The 18,900-nt window shown below is 40.8% G+C and overlaps 1 protein-coding gene across 4 annotated transcripts in view; it reads right to left on the bottom strand.

Annotated features, from left to right (window-relative positions):
* RAP1GDS1 (Rap1 GTPase-GDP dissociation stimulator 1) overlaps positions 1–18,900 on the bottom strand; it is a 113,637-nt gene that overhangs the window by 13,519 nt on the left and 81,218 nt on the right. For 3 of the 4 annotated variants that reach the window (XM_068136790.1, XM_068136791.1, XM_068136793.1), the window contains 4 exons: positions 14,847–14,993; positions 5,532–5,660; positions 2,774–2,899; positions 41–184 (listed from right to left, as the gene is read on the bottom strand). In XM_068136790.1, the coding sequence (XP_067992891.1) occupies positions 41–184; positions 2,774–2,899; positions 5,532–5,660; positions 14,847–14,993 (546 nt within the window). The remainder of the gene's footprint in view (positions 1–40; positions 185–2,773; positions 2,900–5,531; positions 5,661–14,846; positions 14,994–18,900) is intronic. The other variant, XM_068136792.1, reaches the window with a different exon arrangement.

Raw genomic sequence — 18,900 nt, 5'->3', positions numbered from 1 at the left:
CTGCTGTTGCTTTGTGAAAGCAGTGAGAGACCAGACGTACCTCCAAGCAATAATAAAACCATCAGATCAGAAGCTGTTTTGAGCTCTGCAACATCATCCTCTTTGTCACTGTCCACAGTCTTCTGGACGATCTCAAGTAAGCACTCCACCAAGCCTGCCTCAACCAGCTGCAGTTTAATGACATCTGAAGAACAGCATGGGTAAGAGGAGTCAGAACAGTGGTTTTATTTTAAGTACCTCCATGTAATTACATACCCATGGGTCAGACTGTGAAAAGAAGCAGTGATGTCACTGGTTTCATCACTAACAGCTTGTGCAGATAAAGCTGCAGCTTCTCAGGGCCAACTGCTGCTACCATTTACCCACCACTGCCTGAGCAGAACAAACTTAGGGTTTCTTACTGTGTTTCATGTACAGAACTTCAGTGACTTCAGTGTCACATGGATGTATAAAATACAGAACTTCTTGATTAAATCTCAGAGCAAGTTATCACCTCTTTCTTCTAGCTGAAACAAGATTTCTATCATCTGCTGAAAGGGCTGCAGAAGTACAGTAAGGCCAAATCCAAAAGGCTGAGTTGGGGGAGAAATTTGCCATGACTAGAGAACTGGAAACTGATGAAGCGAACCCATGTCTTGGTTACTGGCAACAAGGCTCAACAGGTGGGGACGCAAGACTTGGGAGCCATATTTTTTTTCCTGTTGTTTCTACAACATAATCTTTAACAGATTTTGTTTCCCTGTGAACTTGGAGCCGGGAATCTCCTTTCTGTTAAGTGGGACTGGCAGGTGGCAGTGCGTGCCTGATGCTGTGCTATGTCTTCTTGTGATGTGAAAGCCATTCTGGTGGTTTTTGCACCCTGATTTTAGAAAACACAGTCACAAACCTCTGCGGAGATGTGGATTGCTCTCTGTATGACACAACATAGTAACAATAACTAATTTATCCCAAGTTTAAATGCTTTTAAAGGCCAAACCTTTGGAAATACTTGTTTTCATGCAGTTTACAAGCAACAGCTGAGCGAGGAAAAGTGTTCTACCTCTGGTGATAGATGTGTCTGACTCTGTTTCCTGTTGTCATTAGGCTTTTTGCCTGAGTTCAATTCATTGCTTCTCTAAAAGTAGGTGATGATCTCATGAATTTGTTAGGGAATGCAATGTATCCAGTTGGGATTTTTCTTAAATAGGCAAAATATCCAATTGTGTTGGGATTTTTTCAATAGGCACTTTTGAACTCAGGCACTTAAAAAAAAAAGAGTTCCCTTATTTACAGGACACCAGGCTGCAGATGCTCTGCCATTTGAAATATATGAATTGCTACAGCAGTGTGCTTAGCTTAAACAACAAAACAAAGTGAACCTCAAAAACCCCCCAAGGACCAAAACTGAGTCTCTGCAAACACTTCATTTAGATGTTTTTGACGCCTGACCTATTGCTAATTATCTGCAATCAACAGCACCTGCACAGTACCAGCACAGTGAGCTCATTGAAGTATGCTTTGAATCCTCAGTGGGAGAGCAGCTGACTACCTCATAACATACAAGCACCCCAGTTATGTTCAGAAGCAGTGAACTTACCAAATTCTACTGTGACTATAGAATACAGTCTAAAAGATATTAAGCATCTGAACTGAAATATGTCAAACTTGCCAAAGGTTCAATCCAATTTTGTGCCAGTCTCCAAGGATGGAACCATCTTACACCAAATTGCTAGTTATTGTATCATAAATGAGCCTGTTTTGGCAAAATGTGGATTTTTGTAACTGACTCCTGTTTTCACATACCACTTCATATGAGAGACAAAATCTTTAGCTGAAGCAAAAACTTACTTTGATTTATACTATGGAAAAAGAGACACGGGTAGTGTGTAGTCTGTACAACATAGTAGGATGAAACCTGAATCTTCAGTGTTTAGAGTTCTGCCCAGTAATTTGTTACTTTAATGCCAAGTTGATTACAACACAGCTACAGAGGCATCTAATCTTGTCATGTCATCCATGCTCAGAACTGCTTCCCACTTCAGTCAAGCTCCTTAACTACCTCATTTCTTTCTTTTCTTTAAGGGGCAGGTGGTAGGTTATACAAACTGCCCAGAACTCCTTTGGGAGGAAGGTCCCTGGAGGAATGATCTGGCACACAGATTCCAGCACTGCCTTGATCAGTGAATGAAACTCAAGGTTCCTGAGGCTACCTGGAGCTGCCATATATATTGCACCAAACACCCAACTTAAATTACTACAATCCCTCAATATGAGAGCATCCAGCTCTTAAGCTCTGCAATTAATATGGCCCTTGCAAAAGTAACATCCCTGGGAACTGGGACTGCTGGTGGTTCTGTGATCACAGAAAATGACACAACCACCCATGATCTTCTGCTGGAATCACAGAATTATTGAGGCTCTAATAGGCCTCCCAGATCATCAAGTCCAAGTGGACTGCCAGTGCCTGAGCCTGTGTTTTGCAGACAAAACGTAAGGCCCTCTAAAAAGCAGCTTTTGATATTCCCACTGTGGGCACAGAGAAGTAGAGTGTAACATAACCAGGCACAGAGTGAATTGGAGGTGCAATTACTGTGTTAGCTCCTGTCATATGCTCAGACAATTAAGACCTATTCACTTTATGTGAAACTATCATCCCAAGACCTGCTCCAGTAGCTTCTGAACAAGGCAGCCAGTTACTCTGCACTTAGTCCCTAAAAAAAAGACATTTCTATTAAAAAGATTGCATATAGGGGATTAAAAATACATATAGGAGAAAAAACTCTCAAAGTTTTACCATTTTCTGCCAGGGGAGCCAACACTTCAAAAATCATCTCTTTTTTGTCATGCTCTATTTGCTTCTTGAACAGTTTCACAAGCTCTTCAGCAATGTTTGTGTAGGCGAACTGCTCTTTACTTGACTCTGTGAGGCAAAAGGGAAAAATTCAGTATCAAGTAAAACAATCACATCAAAAAGTAGGGCTGGTTTTTTCCCCTCTTTATTACCAAGTTTATTCAATAGTGCTCTTCACAGAGAAGAACAACAGCCTTGTGCTTGTCACTAAATGAAAGATGTCTTGATGCTTTAAGATAAACATACTGACCTGAATTACTTATGTCTAAGGCTGTTTAAATATACATAAATATCCAGTCAAGGTCGTTGGGCTGTTTTTGCCTAACAGAAAGTAAAGGTAGCTATAGAAACAGTAACACTATGAAAATATCTATTAAGTCTTTTGCTCCTTTCAGCTTACCAGGAAGGCTAGCAGATTATATGCTGCTTTTTCTTATGTAGGGAGAAAAAGAGTTGTAGTGAATGCTTTAATATTTACACAGTTTCATGATGGTGACCTTAACTTTGGAAGCTGTGTGTGGCTATTGTGGGGCCATTTCATGCTGCAGAGACAGCAAAAAGCAGCTTTACAGATGGGCTAGCCTGCCACCAGGAGGTTAGCCAGCAGATAGTGGTTCTTCAAAGGCAGGTTCAACAAAAGCATCTTTTATTTCATTGCCTGTATCTTACTCTTCTTCGCTGGCAGTATTACAGGGGATGCAGGTGGTAGGGTTGGTGTCCTGCATTCTCCAGTTGCCACCTCCCGAGGGCCATCTGTAGTTAGAAAGCCTTCCAGCACCTTTTTTACTGCTCTGATGGATGTTTAGGGATTATTTTAATGTCTAATTGACACCAAGGCCTGGGGAAAGGCATGAACTGCACACCTAGACCCTTTTGTGCAATCCTATGATTGTTTTCTCTGAATATGCACAACTGCATAGCATAATGCAATGGCTTTAAACTGGAGAAGAGCAGATTTAGATTGGATGTTAGGAACAAGCTCTTTACTGTGAGGGTGGTGGAACACTGGAAGAGGTTGCCCAGGGAGGTGGTTGAGGCTCCTTCCCTGGAGATATTCAAGGTGAGGCTCAACCCTGGGCAACCTGATCTAGCTGGGGATGTCTCTGCTGACTGTGGGGAGGTCAGACTGGATGACCTTTGGAGGTCCCTTCGGGCCCAGGCCAATCTATGATTCTATAATCAAAGTGGATTTTTTGATCTTTCCAATATTTTTCAAAGCAGAACTATCACTATCTTTACTGGGTTTCTGCCCTGCTTTGATACAGAATAAGCGTTTCATATAATGCATCTCAGGGGATCTGCGCCATGCAGTTGTCTCTTAAGTGATGAAAAATGACAACCTCACAATAAAATTCCCTGAGGTTACAAGGCAAAAATAAAATATTAGAGTTACAATGTGACTGACTAAGCTATTGCTTAAGGGAGATTAAAGTATTACAAGCTAAATTAATTCTGTGCCAATCTTAAAGAGCAACCTCTTTTCAGCCTATGGGAACAGGAAGGGAAGCAGCTGCTGTTAAGCTTCCTTCCCATGGTTCTTATTACTCAGCTGGACAGAGCAGGATCTTTCCAAATAGGGAAAGAAAAGGTAGTTCTTGGTGAAGATACCATTGATTCTATTTAATATCATTATGGGTTTAGTTGCATTCTAGTAATAGAATTTCCAGTATACCACCCTATTATGCTTTGTGCTGTGCAGATACAATATATGATGCTCATCTTGAAGATCTCTGATCTAGTAATGTCTTCAGTGCTATTTTGATGCCTCGTCCTGTTGTTGATTTATTAAGCAGAGCTGTCTGCTGTAAGTAAAGGTATTATGCATGTGATCAGACTACACTAAATGATGTTCCCTCTGGCCTTAACAGCTATGAACTTAGGACAGCTGTGAGTAGCTTCAGGGGACCAGTAGTACAAACTCACAGGTATTCTTTTCATATTTTGAACTGCTGAATCTTCTTGGAAATACAGGATGATATCATAACTGCTGTATTATTGTACTCCAGTGGAAAAAAACCACACCCAAACCCCAAATATCATAGGCCTAAAATTTCACATAATAAGCTGGCAAAAGAAAAATAGTAATGTGGAACTCAAGTGATAATAAAACATGTGCTGGAATTCCAATGAAACTAATCCACTTGCAAAGACACTGGATCAAAGCAGGACCAAAAACTTCAATTGAAATGAAACTAACTAAAAACAACATCTGCATCTGAGTAAAATTCACGGTTTGTACATGCAAGTATTTAGACTAGAACACGTTAAAGCTCTGCATCTGTATCGGCAGATTTACGGGCTGTGCCTGTCTCAGCTTCCCTCAGTGATTTCCATGAGCCAGTGTAATCGTGATGTAACTTTGTGTAGTTACACCAGAATAGATTATTTGTATCATTAATAAATACTTCACTATAAGCAGTGTGCTCGTGAAATACTGCTTAGATGATTTAAAATGTGCTTAGGTGTAGTTGCATTGAGGAACGTTAACATAAAACATAAGTACCCAAATAAATTCCAGTTCCTGAAGGAGGGAAAAAACCCAGAGAGCCACCTATTACAGAGACAATAAGCAGAAATTGTTTGCTTTAACTTTTGAATGTACCAAAAGGAACGCAACAGGCACCAGTGTGAGGCTCTCCTTATCTTAATATATGACTTTATGAAAAGTGGCTGTAAATGGAGATGAATATTGTGAACTTACCAAGTTCTGCTAGATTGCCAAATGCAACAAGGCACATCTCTGTCAGAGCTGCATTTTGGCAATGAATACCCAACAATTTCACTAACGTAGGAATAACACCCATATTGATAAGCTGTGACTGCAGGGTATCTACATGAAAAGAAAGTACAGCAGTGAGTTAGCATTTCTGTTCCTAGTTCTAGTCATTAAACAAACAAACAAGCCATTTTTTTCCACATAAAACAACTCCTAGGCTAGGAAGCATTAAAACATCTGTCTGCTCTACGCTTCTACACTAGGACCTGGTCCAGACTTAAGATATGGACTCTTAAACCCCCCTGCCCCTAGCAATGGGATGTATTTCCAGAAATATTGCCTGCTGGGAGGGCATAGTGAATCACACAGCTAACTATGTGGTTACTGGGATCCTACATAATACGTGTTGGGTTTGATTCTGAGCTCCCTGACGCTAGCTGACTGAAATCAAACAAAACTGCATCAGTGAAGTAATTGTTTGACAGGGTGTCCCTATATTCTGTTTTCCCTTAAAGATCAAAACTGGAAAGTTAAAATCAGAATGCATATAAGCTGGCACTGCAATAAATGTGAGAAGTTTTATAAACACAGCAAGTCACAATGCAGATTGAGGAGCTTAAGAAAAAAGAAAGTTTAATAAAGACAAAAAAAAAAGGGAAGGTTTAAGAAAAGTCCTTAGAAGCCATTCTGATTTTTTTTTTGCTTAAGATGAAAGTTTTTAGTGATTACAAGTAAGTAAATTATTGCTCCTAGATGTCTGCAAATAGAAAGATGCTTTGATGGTTAGGCAGAAACATGATTGTTTTCAAAGAGTATTTATTACAGTGTTTTCTCTTACACGTTTTACCTACAACAGCGAAGAAGAAAAGCTTTGTTTCACAGCTGAACAGAATGAGGCAGACGTGAACGTACCAGATGTTGTTTAGTAAGTCTCCTAAGCATCTTTTCCTTTGTTTCTAAGCACTTCAACCAGGTTTAAATAATTACTCAAAAGATCCAAAGCCTGGTGAATTCAAGAGAATTTAGCTTTTGGTCAAAGCCCTGCAGGGGAATTAGTTTTAATTCTGAGCAAGTGAAGCAAGTTGGAGTTTTTGTATCTGTGGCATGGCGAGACATGACAGTTAGAGGTTTGTACAGGGAGATAAAACCAGTATATCTTATTTAGTATAATCTTGTGCTCTCAGAAATCTTTGTCTTCAAGATTCTGTCACATGTTTGGAATTTTCAAATAATAAAAATGATGACTGCTTAGTTAATTTATTATTCAGTGCAAAAAGACTTTCATAATAATTAGCCATTTGGTACACTAAGTAAGTGTTATTGGGACGAGCAGGAATCCTTATGGTCTGACATCTTTAAAAGACTGTATTACTTACCAGTAACTGAATTTCCTTTTTTGGGGGAGAGGGGTTACCTCTTCCACAGATTTGTGGTGTTTATAGAGAAATTTGAGAACCCCATGTCGAACACCAAAGAGCTGTTGAAGCTGTCAAATTTCAGGTAAGTACAAGTTGCACCAGCGCATGCATTGAATGCCATTTTACCTCCAGCAGATGTGTGAGTCACTACTACATCCTCCTACTTCAATCTAAACTGACTGTAAAAAGCTGCCTCTGAATAGGAAAATTGGGGAAGGGGTAGGTGGAATGGTTCTGTGGAGAAAATGATCGTGTAGGAGAACTCAAGTTACTGGTAAATAATCTGGTTTTGTCCTTGGCTTGTGATTGTCCCCTGCAAACACTGGAAAATTCTGAAGGGAAAATGGTAGTCATGGAGAGCTGGAGAACAAAGACACAAATCACAAATGCCATAGAAAATTACATGAGAAGGAACTGCTTTGTATCTAGACCTATATGCCTTTAGTCACTCTAAAATCACTTCATCCAGCTGTAATGGGTGAAGAGACAATTAATCTCTATGGGCTTTGTTTGGCAGAATATTCTGACACCAAAAGCATAAACTCTCTATTTTAAGCTGTTTTTTTCTTTTATGAATGCTGTCTCTTTCTCAATACAAAATATATAAAAGGTGAGAAGGAGAAGACTAGTGGAGAAAGGGAAAGCATATCCATCTTTGGATAGAAACAGGAATCCTAAGAGGCAAACAGGATATATTGTTTTGCAAGAGAGCATGGAAGGGCTGACTGAAGGGCCTCTAGAATTCCCAAGTAGGAAAAAAAGGAAAAAAGAAAATAGACTAATTGGGTCAAAAGTCAGGTGTGTGTTATACCTGACTTCATACTAATCTCATTTCCTTCCACTAGAAGGATGGCACCTGCACACAGGGAGGGTCTACAGTGTGGTAGGAATGGGATTACAACAACTACCTATTAGGTAAATATTGATGCCTTAACTGCCATGAGCAAAAGGATGCATTTTCTCCTCTGCTAAAGATAGGAGAACCCTGTGAGCCACAAAACTGCATGACAGGCAAAACCTTTACAGATGAAAGGCTGCCAGCAGCTATTTGCTATGCTTGTGCTTAAGCCTGATCTTGCCATGCAAATTCTCAAATCCTGAATGTGTAGTTTGCATTTGTCATTATGACCAACGGAGGCTTCTTCTCTAGTAAATGCAAGAGCAAAGTCTATTAAGAGGTTTAAAAATAGTATGGGGACCTACAGCACTTAATAACTGAGAGAAATTAAAAACATCTGAGTGGTTCAGTCTTAGCTGAAGGGACTGCCAGCAGTCCTCTAGCTATTTGATGACAGACTGCAGACTGGGTAACATGGAGTAAGTGCTTACCTCAGCCTTTCACTGCAGGAAGTGTACAAGGCCCTATTACAGCAGGAGGCAAACTCAGGGGAAGCATGCATCCTTCCAATGAGCAGCTGCCTAACACAGGATTAAAATGAGCCATGAAGCCAGGCATCATCATGTCTCAGGGCGAAACAGCATTTCTATCAGCTTCCTAAGCAGAACTTGATGCATAGAGAGCAGGAAGCATGAAAAACTGAATGCTCCTTCTGAATTTATGACTTAAAGCTACAAAGGAAACTCAGAATTTACACTGCTGCCGTATGTGGCAGTAGTAAGAGGCCTCTGTGTTCTCTTGAGGTGAAAAGCACTGACAGTGATGCTGTACAGATGCATATACAGGTAGATAAAAGGCAATCAATACATGCGCCAGCACAATGAATTACCTACCTAAAACTTGCATTTCAATGGCTCCATGTCCTTCGGTGACACACATGGAAACTCCAAAGAGTAAGATCTGGGGAGAATATCCCAAATTGAGAACTTTATCCGGGGGCAGTTGAGTTAAAAATGCTGATTTAGGCTCGTTCATGATTTTGGATAGAGTTTCAGAAAACAACTAGTCTTTGCCTGTCTCATGAGTGACCATGGTTATAATGCTAAAGGAAATGTTCTTTTGTACAATTAATGGCATCATTTCACACCTTAGAGAAACCTGCTTGTAATCCCTGTCTCTGTATTAAACCATCACAGAAGTGACTCTGTTGATTCTCTATCAATAGGATAGATAACCATCCTAAGAAACTATCACAGGAAACACACTTTTTATTTGCTTGTAGGTTACTTTGCATTTAAGTGCATTTAGGTCTTGAAAGCATGCTAGACATCTTTAGCTTGTGATGTAAACGAAACAAAACCCACAGCAAGCATGAAAATCAGCATAGGTAAGTCTTAGAAGGAAGCATTACTGAAATACTGCTGTTAGACCTTCATATTGGTGCCATAAATCTCCCTTTCATTCCCTATTTATATAGATCCTACAGATTGTAAATGCCGCAAATCAGTCCTCAACATTCATTCCAGTCGCTAAGTTTGTGAGAGTATGAGAGGCAGGCTTGGCAGGTGTATGATTTAACATCAGAATGTTGTAATTTACAAAGGCACTGAAGGACAGACAACCTTGACAGGCTGAAGCTTAAAATGAAATGAGATGAGCAAGCAACCTATAGGCAGAATTGGTTTTACCTACATATGTAGACCGCTATATATAAATGCATGTATACTTTCACCCATCTACTGTGTACCGTTAACTTCTGCTCTCCAATTTGACCACCTAGAGCAAGCCAGCTGGCCCAGTTCTTCCATCGGTTCTGCATTTCTTAACAAATGCTTTCATGGTTGGCTTTATAAATCTCAAGCTACCATGCAGACTGAGCCCATTAACTTACAGTCTTGGCTCACAGGTTTGTGAGATCTACAGCGTAACTACTCATATCACTAACTCCTTCACATGAACGTTTGCATGTGATTATTAGTTGTATTAGAGTAGTTTAATTAGTTTTTCCCTCTTTATCCAAGCCTGCTTTGCCCCTTGTTTTTAAGCAGATTTGTAGCTGCACAAAGACTATAGGTAATAATAATAGTCTTCAAAGCAGGAGAAGCACAACAACATACTGGGAGGTGCCACAAGAGCAGCTTTAAGCATGGGCGCTATGTACCCCAAATGAAGTTTGCGTAGCTTGACAAAGAAAGAATTCTTATAGGTCTTTGTCAAGACTTGCTTCTTTTGGGATTAAGCTATGAGCAAAACCATTCACAAACATTTTTTTTTTCATCCCTAGCCATACCTGCAACTTTGCATTTCAAGGATAATGGAAAGCAGGAATGAGCTACTTGTGTCTGACTGAATTTGGGCAGTAAAATACAATTATGATAGATAGGGTCAAGGTAATCTGAGCTGAAGGCCAAAGGGGTATGTCCCATCAGAAAAAAAACAAACTGATTTCTGGCAACACAATTGAAAACCAACACTCTTTGAAGCTTAAAAGAACTGCAAGAGATGCCAAAGCCAAGCTTGTTTTGTTAACATAGAACCCACTAACAAAATGATCAAATTTCGAGGAGGCAAAGGAAGAACTGAGAAACAGCAGGCAAAAATAGTTCCTGAACACAAGCAGATGTCACAGGAATCTTAGTGTTAAAGCTTAGTCAACAGTGTTACAGAGTTACAACTTCAAGGTGAGTGTCCAGAATTGGGATGAGATACAGGAATGCTCTGTTTAGGAAAAGAAAACATTACATGGAGCTGCTCTTTAGTTGCCATTTTCGTCTGACAAATCCCTATGCTAACGAAAAAAGGAATGAGTCTTTGTGTTAAAAAAGAGACACTGATAGCTACTAAGAATGATGCAGGAGCTAAGTAGCTAGTGGGAAAAGAGGGCAATTAATTGACAGGAAATGAAAAACTGTTTAGAATCAAGTAAAACAATTTATATAAAGGATTAGAAAATATTAGGGTGTTCACAGACAATTAGCTGCAACTAAGAACCAAATGTGCTGGAATCATTCTTATCTGGACAGCTACTGCAACTTCAAATAGTAGGAGTCATTAAAATCAGTAAAGAAATCTTCAAAGTCCCTACCTGCAATTTTGTAACATAGCATGCTAAGCAGAAAAAGATTACAGAAACAAGAGAAAGCACCAGTGCTATTTCAAGAATTGAAACACTTCCTTCCTCAGATGTCTTTGTGTGTGTGTATGTCCAGTGTGTTTCTCTAACTACAGAAGAAGAAATTTGGGACTCCAGCCTGCAATCCCATACTCTTCGTCCTTCAGCAAAACCAATGCAGTGCTTATCTACTTCCTAAGTGACATGGGATCGAGCCTTATGGTACTGGAAATGGTATCTGCTAATCTGGGAGTTCAAGGAACTGTCAGGGCAATCTGAATTTTCATGTTTACAGGTCAGCAGAGAACTAGATCGACTCAGGGACTAGATTGACTCAGACATCTACTGGCTGCTGTAGTCAACAGAAATAAGTGACTTTCTTGGGCCCATGTTTGACATTGGCTGTTGTCCTGAAAATTTATGATGGTCCATAGTTCAGAGCTGTGGTCCAGTTGTACTTGTGGCTCTTATAGCTGGCAAGACAAGCCAACTAACTTGCCTATGCATTCACGTGTTGCAGGTACAGTCACTGACTTCTCTTCTAAAACTGTAATCCTTTAATTCCTTTCTAATTAAAAAAAATGAATCAAAGAACCCACCCCAACAGATTTAGCAGATTGTCTGGAGTTGAAGTCAAGGGTTGTTCCAGTCAGTGACTAAATTCACAATGGAACTACAAGACACAAGTCTTACACAGCACACTGATGAGTGCTGGGCCAAACAGGAGCTGGGTCCCAACAGAAGGAGCCAATGAGTATGTGGGATAAGGCTGAGGGTTTGGTAAGACTCCTGGTATTCCTCCCTGATGCAGTGGCAGAACAGGGTGGTGGTACTCAGATCCAGAAGCTGGGATATACTTCTGCATTTCTCAGTTCTGCCATTGCCTCAGTGGCTCCTGTGAATATTGTGTCCATTCCTTACTTTGTGTGAGATGAAAGATGTCATTTAGCAGAGCAGCTAGTGGATCCTCCTAGGTGTCACTCAAGTATGCAACTGCTTTATGAATTGCATCAGAATAATCTCTCTTAATAGATGGAATTAGTAATTTATTCATTGTTCATAACAGTTAAACTGTTCAGAAGCTGCTTGATTGGGAGATTTATCTCATAATTGATTTTCTGGAGGATCTTCTGGGCTCTTGGTCACTGAAGCAAAGCTGATAGGTTGTTTTCCCCCTGTGCAGCACTTCCTAGATTTATCTAGGCCTTAAGCCACCAAATATACTGCATGCTTATTAGTCAATCCAAAGTATTCTGCTAGCTTGGAGGTGAGAATATCTAATTTGCTCCAAATATTTTAACAAATAAAGAGAACATGGAGTTATCAGTATGAAATATAATGTCATGCAGACATCAAGCAAAACAGTTCCTGAAAATTATAGGAAACAAAGGAACTAGAAAGTTGCTATTTGGAGAAGAGAGAAGTACTGTAAACAAGCATTCTTAGATAATAGTAGGAAAAGAGGAGGGAGAAAATGTTAAGAACAAGAGACAGAGGTGAGACATACAGCAGTGATATTTGGAGCTGGATGAGTAACACTAAGAGCTGAGAGCTCTGGACACATGGCACAGAAAACACACTATGCTAGAAGAGATGAGAAAAGCAGATTAAAAATTTCTACAGTAGAGGTGGGGAAAAAAATTAAGTCTATGGACCATCCTGAGAGGCAGAAGAGATCTGGGAACATAGTACTTGAAGAGGCCCTGCGAGAAAGCCAGGAAGGCACTTTTTACAAGGGCTTGTAGCGATAGGATGAGAGGGAATGGACCGAAGCTTGAGGAAGGCAGATTTAGACTGCAGATTAGGAAGAAATTTTTTATAGTGAGGGTGGTGAGACACTGGAACAGGTTGCCCAAGGAGGTTGTGGATGCTCTCTCCCTGGAGGTGTTCGAGGTCAGGTTGGATGAAGCCTTGAGCAACCTGGTCTAGTGGAAAGTGTCTCTGCTTGTAGCAGGGAGGTTGGAACTGTAACTTTAAGGTCCCTTCCAACCCAACCCATTCTCTGAATGTACAAAAGCAAGTTAGAGCTAGTGACAGCTTTAAGGATCTGGTGAGCAGCTCCTAAAGAAGCTATGCCTTCCTAGGATACAACACTGCAGCTCAGGAAATGGGCATGAGCAAAGAAATGCTGTAAAAAGCTAACTGTATTTGCAGTCTGTGCCATTACGAGTCAGGAGAAGATTCTCTGTTGAGCCTTCCTCATTTATCCCAAGTGTTTTAGAGATTCAAGTTTTGAAAACTTGGAGATGTGTGAATGCTGTATAATATGTTTGGGCATATCACCAAGCTTGTAAGCAGGAAAAACTAGGTACTAAAATATCAACACATCCTTATAGCTAGTGTAGAAAGCTATTTTCTAACCCTTGCTGGTCAAGGATTGCTCATTTAAGATACTACTCTTTTTACTTTCCTGAGGCTCTAAACATCTCCATTTAACAGGGTAAGGAACATTAGCTTACAAACTTTTAGACAGACACAGACCAGAGTTAATTATACATTATTTACATGTATAATTGTATATTATACAATTATATATACATGTATATTTGTATACATTAATGTATACAAATATACATTAATTATTTCCCATTTATCTTAGAAGAAAATAACACATTCCACAAGGAGCAAAATAACTAAGAACTGTTTGGCATACATATCCCCCCTAAATCAACACTGCACACCTGCAACAAATTAGTCCTATGGTGGTGTTTGATACTAAATGAAAAAGGAAGGACTTAATGTAGCCTTTTAGTTTACTTCTGTTGAATCACAGAATTGTTTGTGTTGGAAAAGACCTCTAAGATCATTGGGTAGGGTCCTGCATCTGGGTCAGGGCAATCCCAAGCACCAATATAGGCTGGGCAGGGACTGGCTTGAGAGCAGCCCTGAAGAAAAGGTCTTGGGGGTGCTGGTGGATGAGAAACTCATCATGAGCCACCAGTGTGCACTTGCAGCCCAGGAAGCAAACCAGAGCCTGGGCTGCATCAAGAAAAGTGTGGCTAGCAGGCTGAGGGAGCTGATTCTCCCCCTCCCCTCTCTACTCCACTCTGGTGAGACCCGACCTAGAGCACTGTGTCCAGTTCTGGAGCCTCTATTACAAGAAGGATCTGGATGTGCTGGAATGTGTCCAGAGAAGGGCCACAAGGATGATCAGAGGGCTGAAGCACCTCTCCTGTGAGGACAGACTGAGAGAATTGGGGTTATTCAGTTTGAAGAACAGACCTTATTGTGGCCTTCCAGTATCTGAAGAGAGCTACAAGAAAACTGGGGAGGGACTTTTTAGGGTGTCAGGTAGTGATAAGACTGAGCGGAAGGGATCCAAGCTAGAGGAGGAGAGATTTAGATTAGATGTTAGGAAGAGGTTCTTCCTCATGAGGGTGGTGAGACACTGGAACAGGTTGCCCAGGGAGGTGGTGGAAGCCCATTCCCTGGAGGTTTTTAAGGCCAGGCTGGTTGTGGCTCTGGGCAAGCTGCTGTAGTGTGAGGTGTCCCTGGCCATGGCAGGGTGTTTGGAAGTGGGTGATCCTTGAGGTCCCTGCCAGTCCTGACAATTCTGTGATTCTGTGAGTCCAACCGCAAACCACCATGGCCATCAAACCACATCCCACAGTGCCATGTGCACACGTTTCTGGAATGTTTTTTTCCCTAAGATGTATGATACATCTCCATGCATTTCTTTTAGACACAGAAGGAAATTCTAGATGCCCATTTTAAAACTTTTCTATGGTACACTGCATGGCACTACACAGTGTCTTTGGGAACATCATGTTACTGAAACAGTTGTATACGTGAATGAAGGTGCTGGATCTTTCCAGAATAACTTGGTGTTAGTATCCACAATGTAAACCTACAGCTGACTTGAACTTCTATATTTTTTTTTTGAGGGAGCTGTTCTCCTGGTAGATATAAAGCAAATGTTTGGTGTTGTTTACCATTCTCATTGCTATAGTTCATCAGCATGCCACAAAAGACAGTCAAGAGCTTCTCACTGGCTGGGTCTGTTTTACTGCATAGTGACCTTATCTGGTCTACTACAATATGTGCACCACCTGCATGGTCAACTGCGTTCCTGCCCTCATCTGTAAAACAAAGAGTTACATTAAAAGAAATAAAATAAAAAAGAATCCCATTGTAGAGTCCCACACATGACAGTAACCATTGAACACAAAGCTGTTACACAGAGGGAAGGCATTCATCCAGCGCTGTCAAATTCAGCTAGAGAGACACTCGAGGGACAGCTTTTAATGCCACAGAACTAGGAAAGTGAAAGCACCTACAACAAAAGGGATTAACCACTTGGCACTGATACCTTTGCAAAGAAGTTCAGTGTTTGAGGCAGAGCTGCTGCAGCTGATAAATAACATTCTGGAAATACACAGGGTGTTACCAGAGGGAGGTTCTGAGCACTTTACAAAGTCTAGTCCACACGCCCTTGTGGACCAGGTAACTTATTCCTGCTGTTATGCACATCAAGACATTGAAACACAGAAAATAAATCACTTAGGTTATTTAGAAACAAAATGGGAAACAAACCAAAGCCAACAGGGGTACCAGTTCCCAGTCACAAGCTGCTTGCACTCACTCTGCCGCACGGCATGTCACAGGCTCACAGGATGTTAGGGGTGGGAAGGGATCTCTGTAGATCACGGAGTCCAACCCCCTTGCCAGAGCAGGACCATAGAATCCAGTGCTTTTGCTCTTCTGTGCCTGCCATTTAATACCACTAGCAGGTGCTTAGCCATTCATGCATGGCTAAGAGAAAAATTTGCTCTTAATCTATAAAAGACTGCAGTGCTCTGAGAGGTGTCAAATAACATGCTACAACCTTTGTCAGGAACTCCTGTGTAACAAATCAGATCTGATGTATCAGCGTAGGAATAACAGAAAAATTGGCCTTCTATTATAGTTATTTACATTACCACTTCCTTTCCCAGCAGGCAATCAGCAACAGACAACGATCAATAACCTAAATTCCAGGATTTCCAGAAGGAGAGATTTCCAAGTGAGTCACAGTTACAATCAACTGGAAAATCTGGACCAACCCAAAACCCTGGGGAGCAAATCACTACAGGAAAAAGTTTTGTAAATTAAGAAAGAAAACCCCACCCTCTCCTCAATTTCTTAATGGCCTCAAAGCAAATCTCCTCTTTCCCTCGTTATGCACCACTCTATCATCACTCTTCTCTCTCCTTGTTGTATGTAGAGGTCAAGCTATCAGGTTTTCCTTGCTCTGCACCATGTGCAGTATGAAAATCAAGGCTGTCCATATTTAGAGTATGATCTTCCAGTACAAAGTGTTCCAAAGTTCTTGCTAATACTGTTTGTGAGGCATGTATACCCCTTACATTATATATATATATAATATATACATGAAAAGTATTATATATACACATACACTATATATATTCATGAATATATATGTATGTGAGGGGCATATAGAGAGACTTCAGATAATTTGCTGAGTGGAGCTAAAAGAGGAAGGGTAATTGTTGCTGGATCTAAGCTATTAAATTTACTACCACTGTAATGAGTGTTTTGCAGAATAACTGAGATAGATGCAACAGAGGAAAAAATCATCATTGCCATGACTGTCTCCACCTTGAACATGATGAGGACATCAGGGGACTGTGCTGCACTGCAAGCATGTATCTCCATTTGAAAAAAATGGAGTCTGTATACAGTTAAACCAATTCAAGGTAAGATTCTGTGTCAAGGTAAGACTAAAAAAAAGGGAGCATTATAAAAGAACTAGATCTCTCACATCCTTGAAGCAGTGACAAACTCAAGCATAATGCTGAAATGAAAGGAAATCCTCCACCAACAGAGAGACAGCATAGTCAGGTATTCAGATTCAGTGCTTATATTTACCAAACCAGCAAAGAAAAAACCAACACTGGCTGGAATATTCCAACATCCTGTTATCCTTATTTATTCCAGCATCTTCTTCTCATATTTGTTTATTATGAAAGATACATAAATACATGATTTTGTAATTGACTCCACTCTTATGAGTCAAAACAGGTGTGCAAAATAAAACTGAATCACTGATTCTAGGTCAGATAGACTGAATGCAGTCCTGAAATTACTATAATGCAACTGAAATCGGCAAGCTAATACCATAAAAGAAATCTTAATCTCAGAGTTGACAGTCCTGTACCTGTGTCATGATAGAATAGAATAGACCAGACCAGGTTGGAAGAGATCATCACATCCAACCTATCATCCAACACCACCTAATCAACTAAACCATGCAACCAAGCACCCTGTCAAGTCTCCTCCTGAACACCTCCAGTGATGGTGACTCCACCACCTCCCTGGGCAGCCCATTCCAATGGGCAATCACTCTCTCTGTGTAGAACTTCTTCCTAACCTCCAGCCTAAACCTCCCCTGGTGCAGCTTGAGACTGTGTCCTCTTGTTCTGGTGCTGGTTGCCTGGGAGAAGAGACCAACCCCCACCTGGCTACAACCTCTCCCTTCAGGTAGTTGTAGAGAACAGTAAGGTCTCCCCCGAGTCTCCTCTTCTCCAGACTAAGCAACCCCAGCTCCCTCAGCCTCTCCTCACAGGGCTTGTGTTCCAAACCCCTCACCAACTTTGTTGCCTTTCTCTGGACACATTATGATATGGAACTGCATATGGAATAAGTGAGCAGAGAATTATATAGTGTTGGGTGAGGGTTAGGAGCAGGAGTTAAAAAATCCAAACCCCAGTTACAAGCCAAGCTCCTTACCTGCATGGAATTTGGCACAACTCCTCTGAAAGTAACTGTTTGATAATATTTTACAACAAATGAAAATCTAACTTGCATATCCTTTTACTTCCTTTCCCTCAGTTTTTGTCAAAGTTGTTATAGATCAAAAGCTGCTGTATCTGTAAGTAGGGAAACAGTCTCTCACTTCAAATACACAACAAAATTCTTAGCCAAGCAATAGTTTTCTCAGGTGGACAGATACCAGCTTCTGCTCTCCAGACAGCAGAAGTAACTCAGGAAGATTCACAAATAAACCTCACTCCCAAGAAATGCCTTTCTGTATCTATAGTATAACCAAAAAGTTAGAGCAAAATGAACTTCAGGATCCCTCCCAAGTAGGTGGCAGGCTGTAAGTAGCAGGTGTTGATGTGACTATATAGGCTGGTAGATAAATAAAAGAGATGACTTAATTGAGTTGTTTGATCCAACTCTTTCCCATTCTAGAGCTCACTCTGGGTAGCTGCTACTGTGCCTTAGGCAGCTGGGTGAAGATCAGACCTGGGCTAGTGCTATAATTAGGATTTCCTGATGCCACCGCCTTAGGCTCAAGAGGATTAACTCAGCTCATTAGTGCAGGGCCACAAAGAATCCTGTATCTAATGTAGGAGGAAAAAATCTGAAGGTCCTGACTACCCACTCCAAGCTCACACTGTGGCATCCTGTTGCATCCCCAAGCGAAAAAGCATGCCTGTGACTCAGAATGCTCTATGTACTTATTACTGACTCGCTTCTCCCTGCTCCGTCGCTAAGAAACAGATTTTGCACATAAGAATACTCGCTGGGCTCCAAATCATTTACAGTCAAAACAAGACCACAGCATGTTGCTGTGCCTTGTTCTCGATCCAACTACTACTTTGCAGTTCAGCAGCTCTATGAACTCCCACACTTAACGTGCTTCCAGCCTCCCAGAAGCCGCGCTGACATTTTTTTCCTGTGACCTTTTTAAATAAACATTTGTTATTCCTAAGAGATCAGTGATGGAACAGTTTCTGCTTAAAACTGCTTCACTGCGGCTCACAGGGGGAAATGCTGCTGTGCAGCTTTTGGTTTTTTAAGTACACACATCTTTGAAAAACCCAAGCAACCACAGAGGGTTTTTTTTTCCCCCTATAAAATGTACAGTAAGATTTATTACAGAACGAGTTATTACTTCCACTGTATTCTTTAGCCCAATCCCACAACCATGTCTAAGAATTAGTAAAGTCTCTTTTTATATCATGAGTGGCTCACAGAAGT

This window comes from Melanerpes formicivorus, unplaced genomic scaffold (genome assembly GCF_026170545.1).
Source record: "Melanerpes formicivorus ecotype bairdi unplaced genomic scaffold, bMelFor1.0.p_v2 SCAF_4, whole genome shotgun sequence".
NCBI lineage: Eukaryota > Metazoa > Chordata > Aves > Piciformes > Picidae > Melanerpes > Melanerpes formicivorus.
This window is presented reverse-complemented; position numbering and strand designations above follow the sequence as displayed.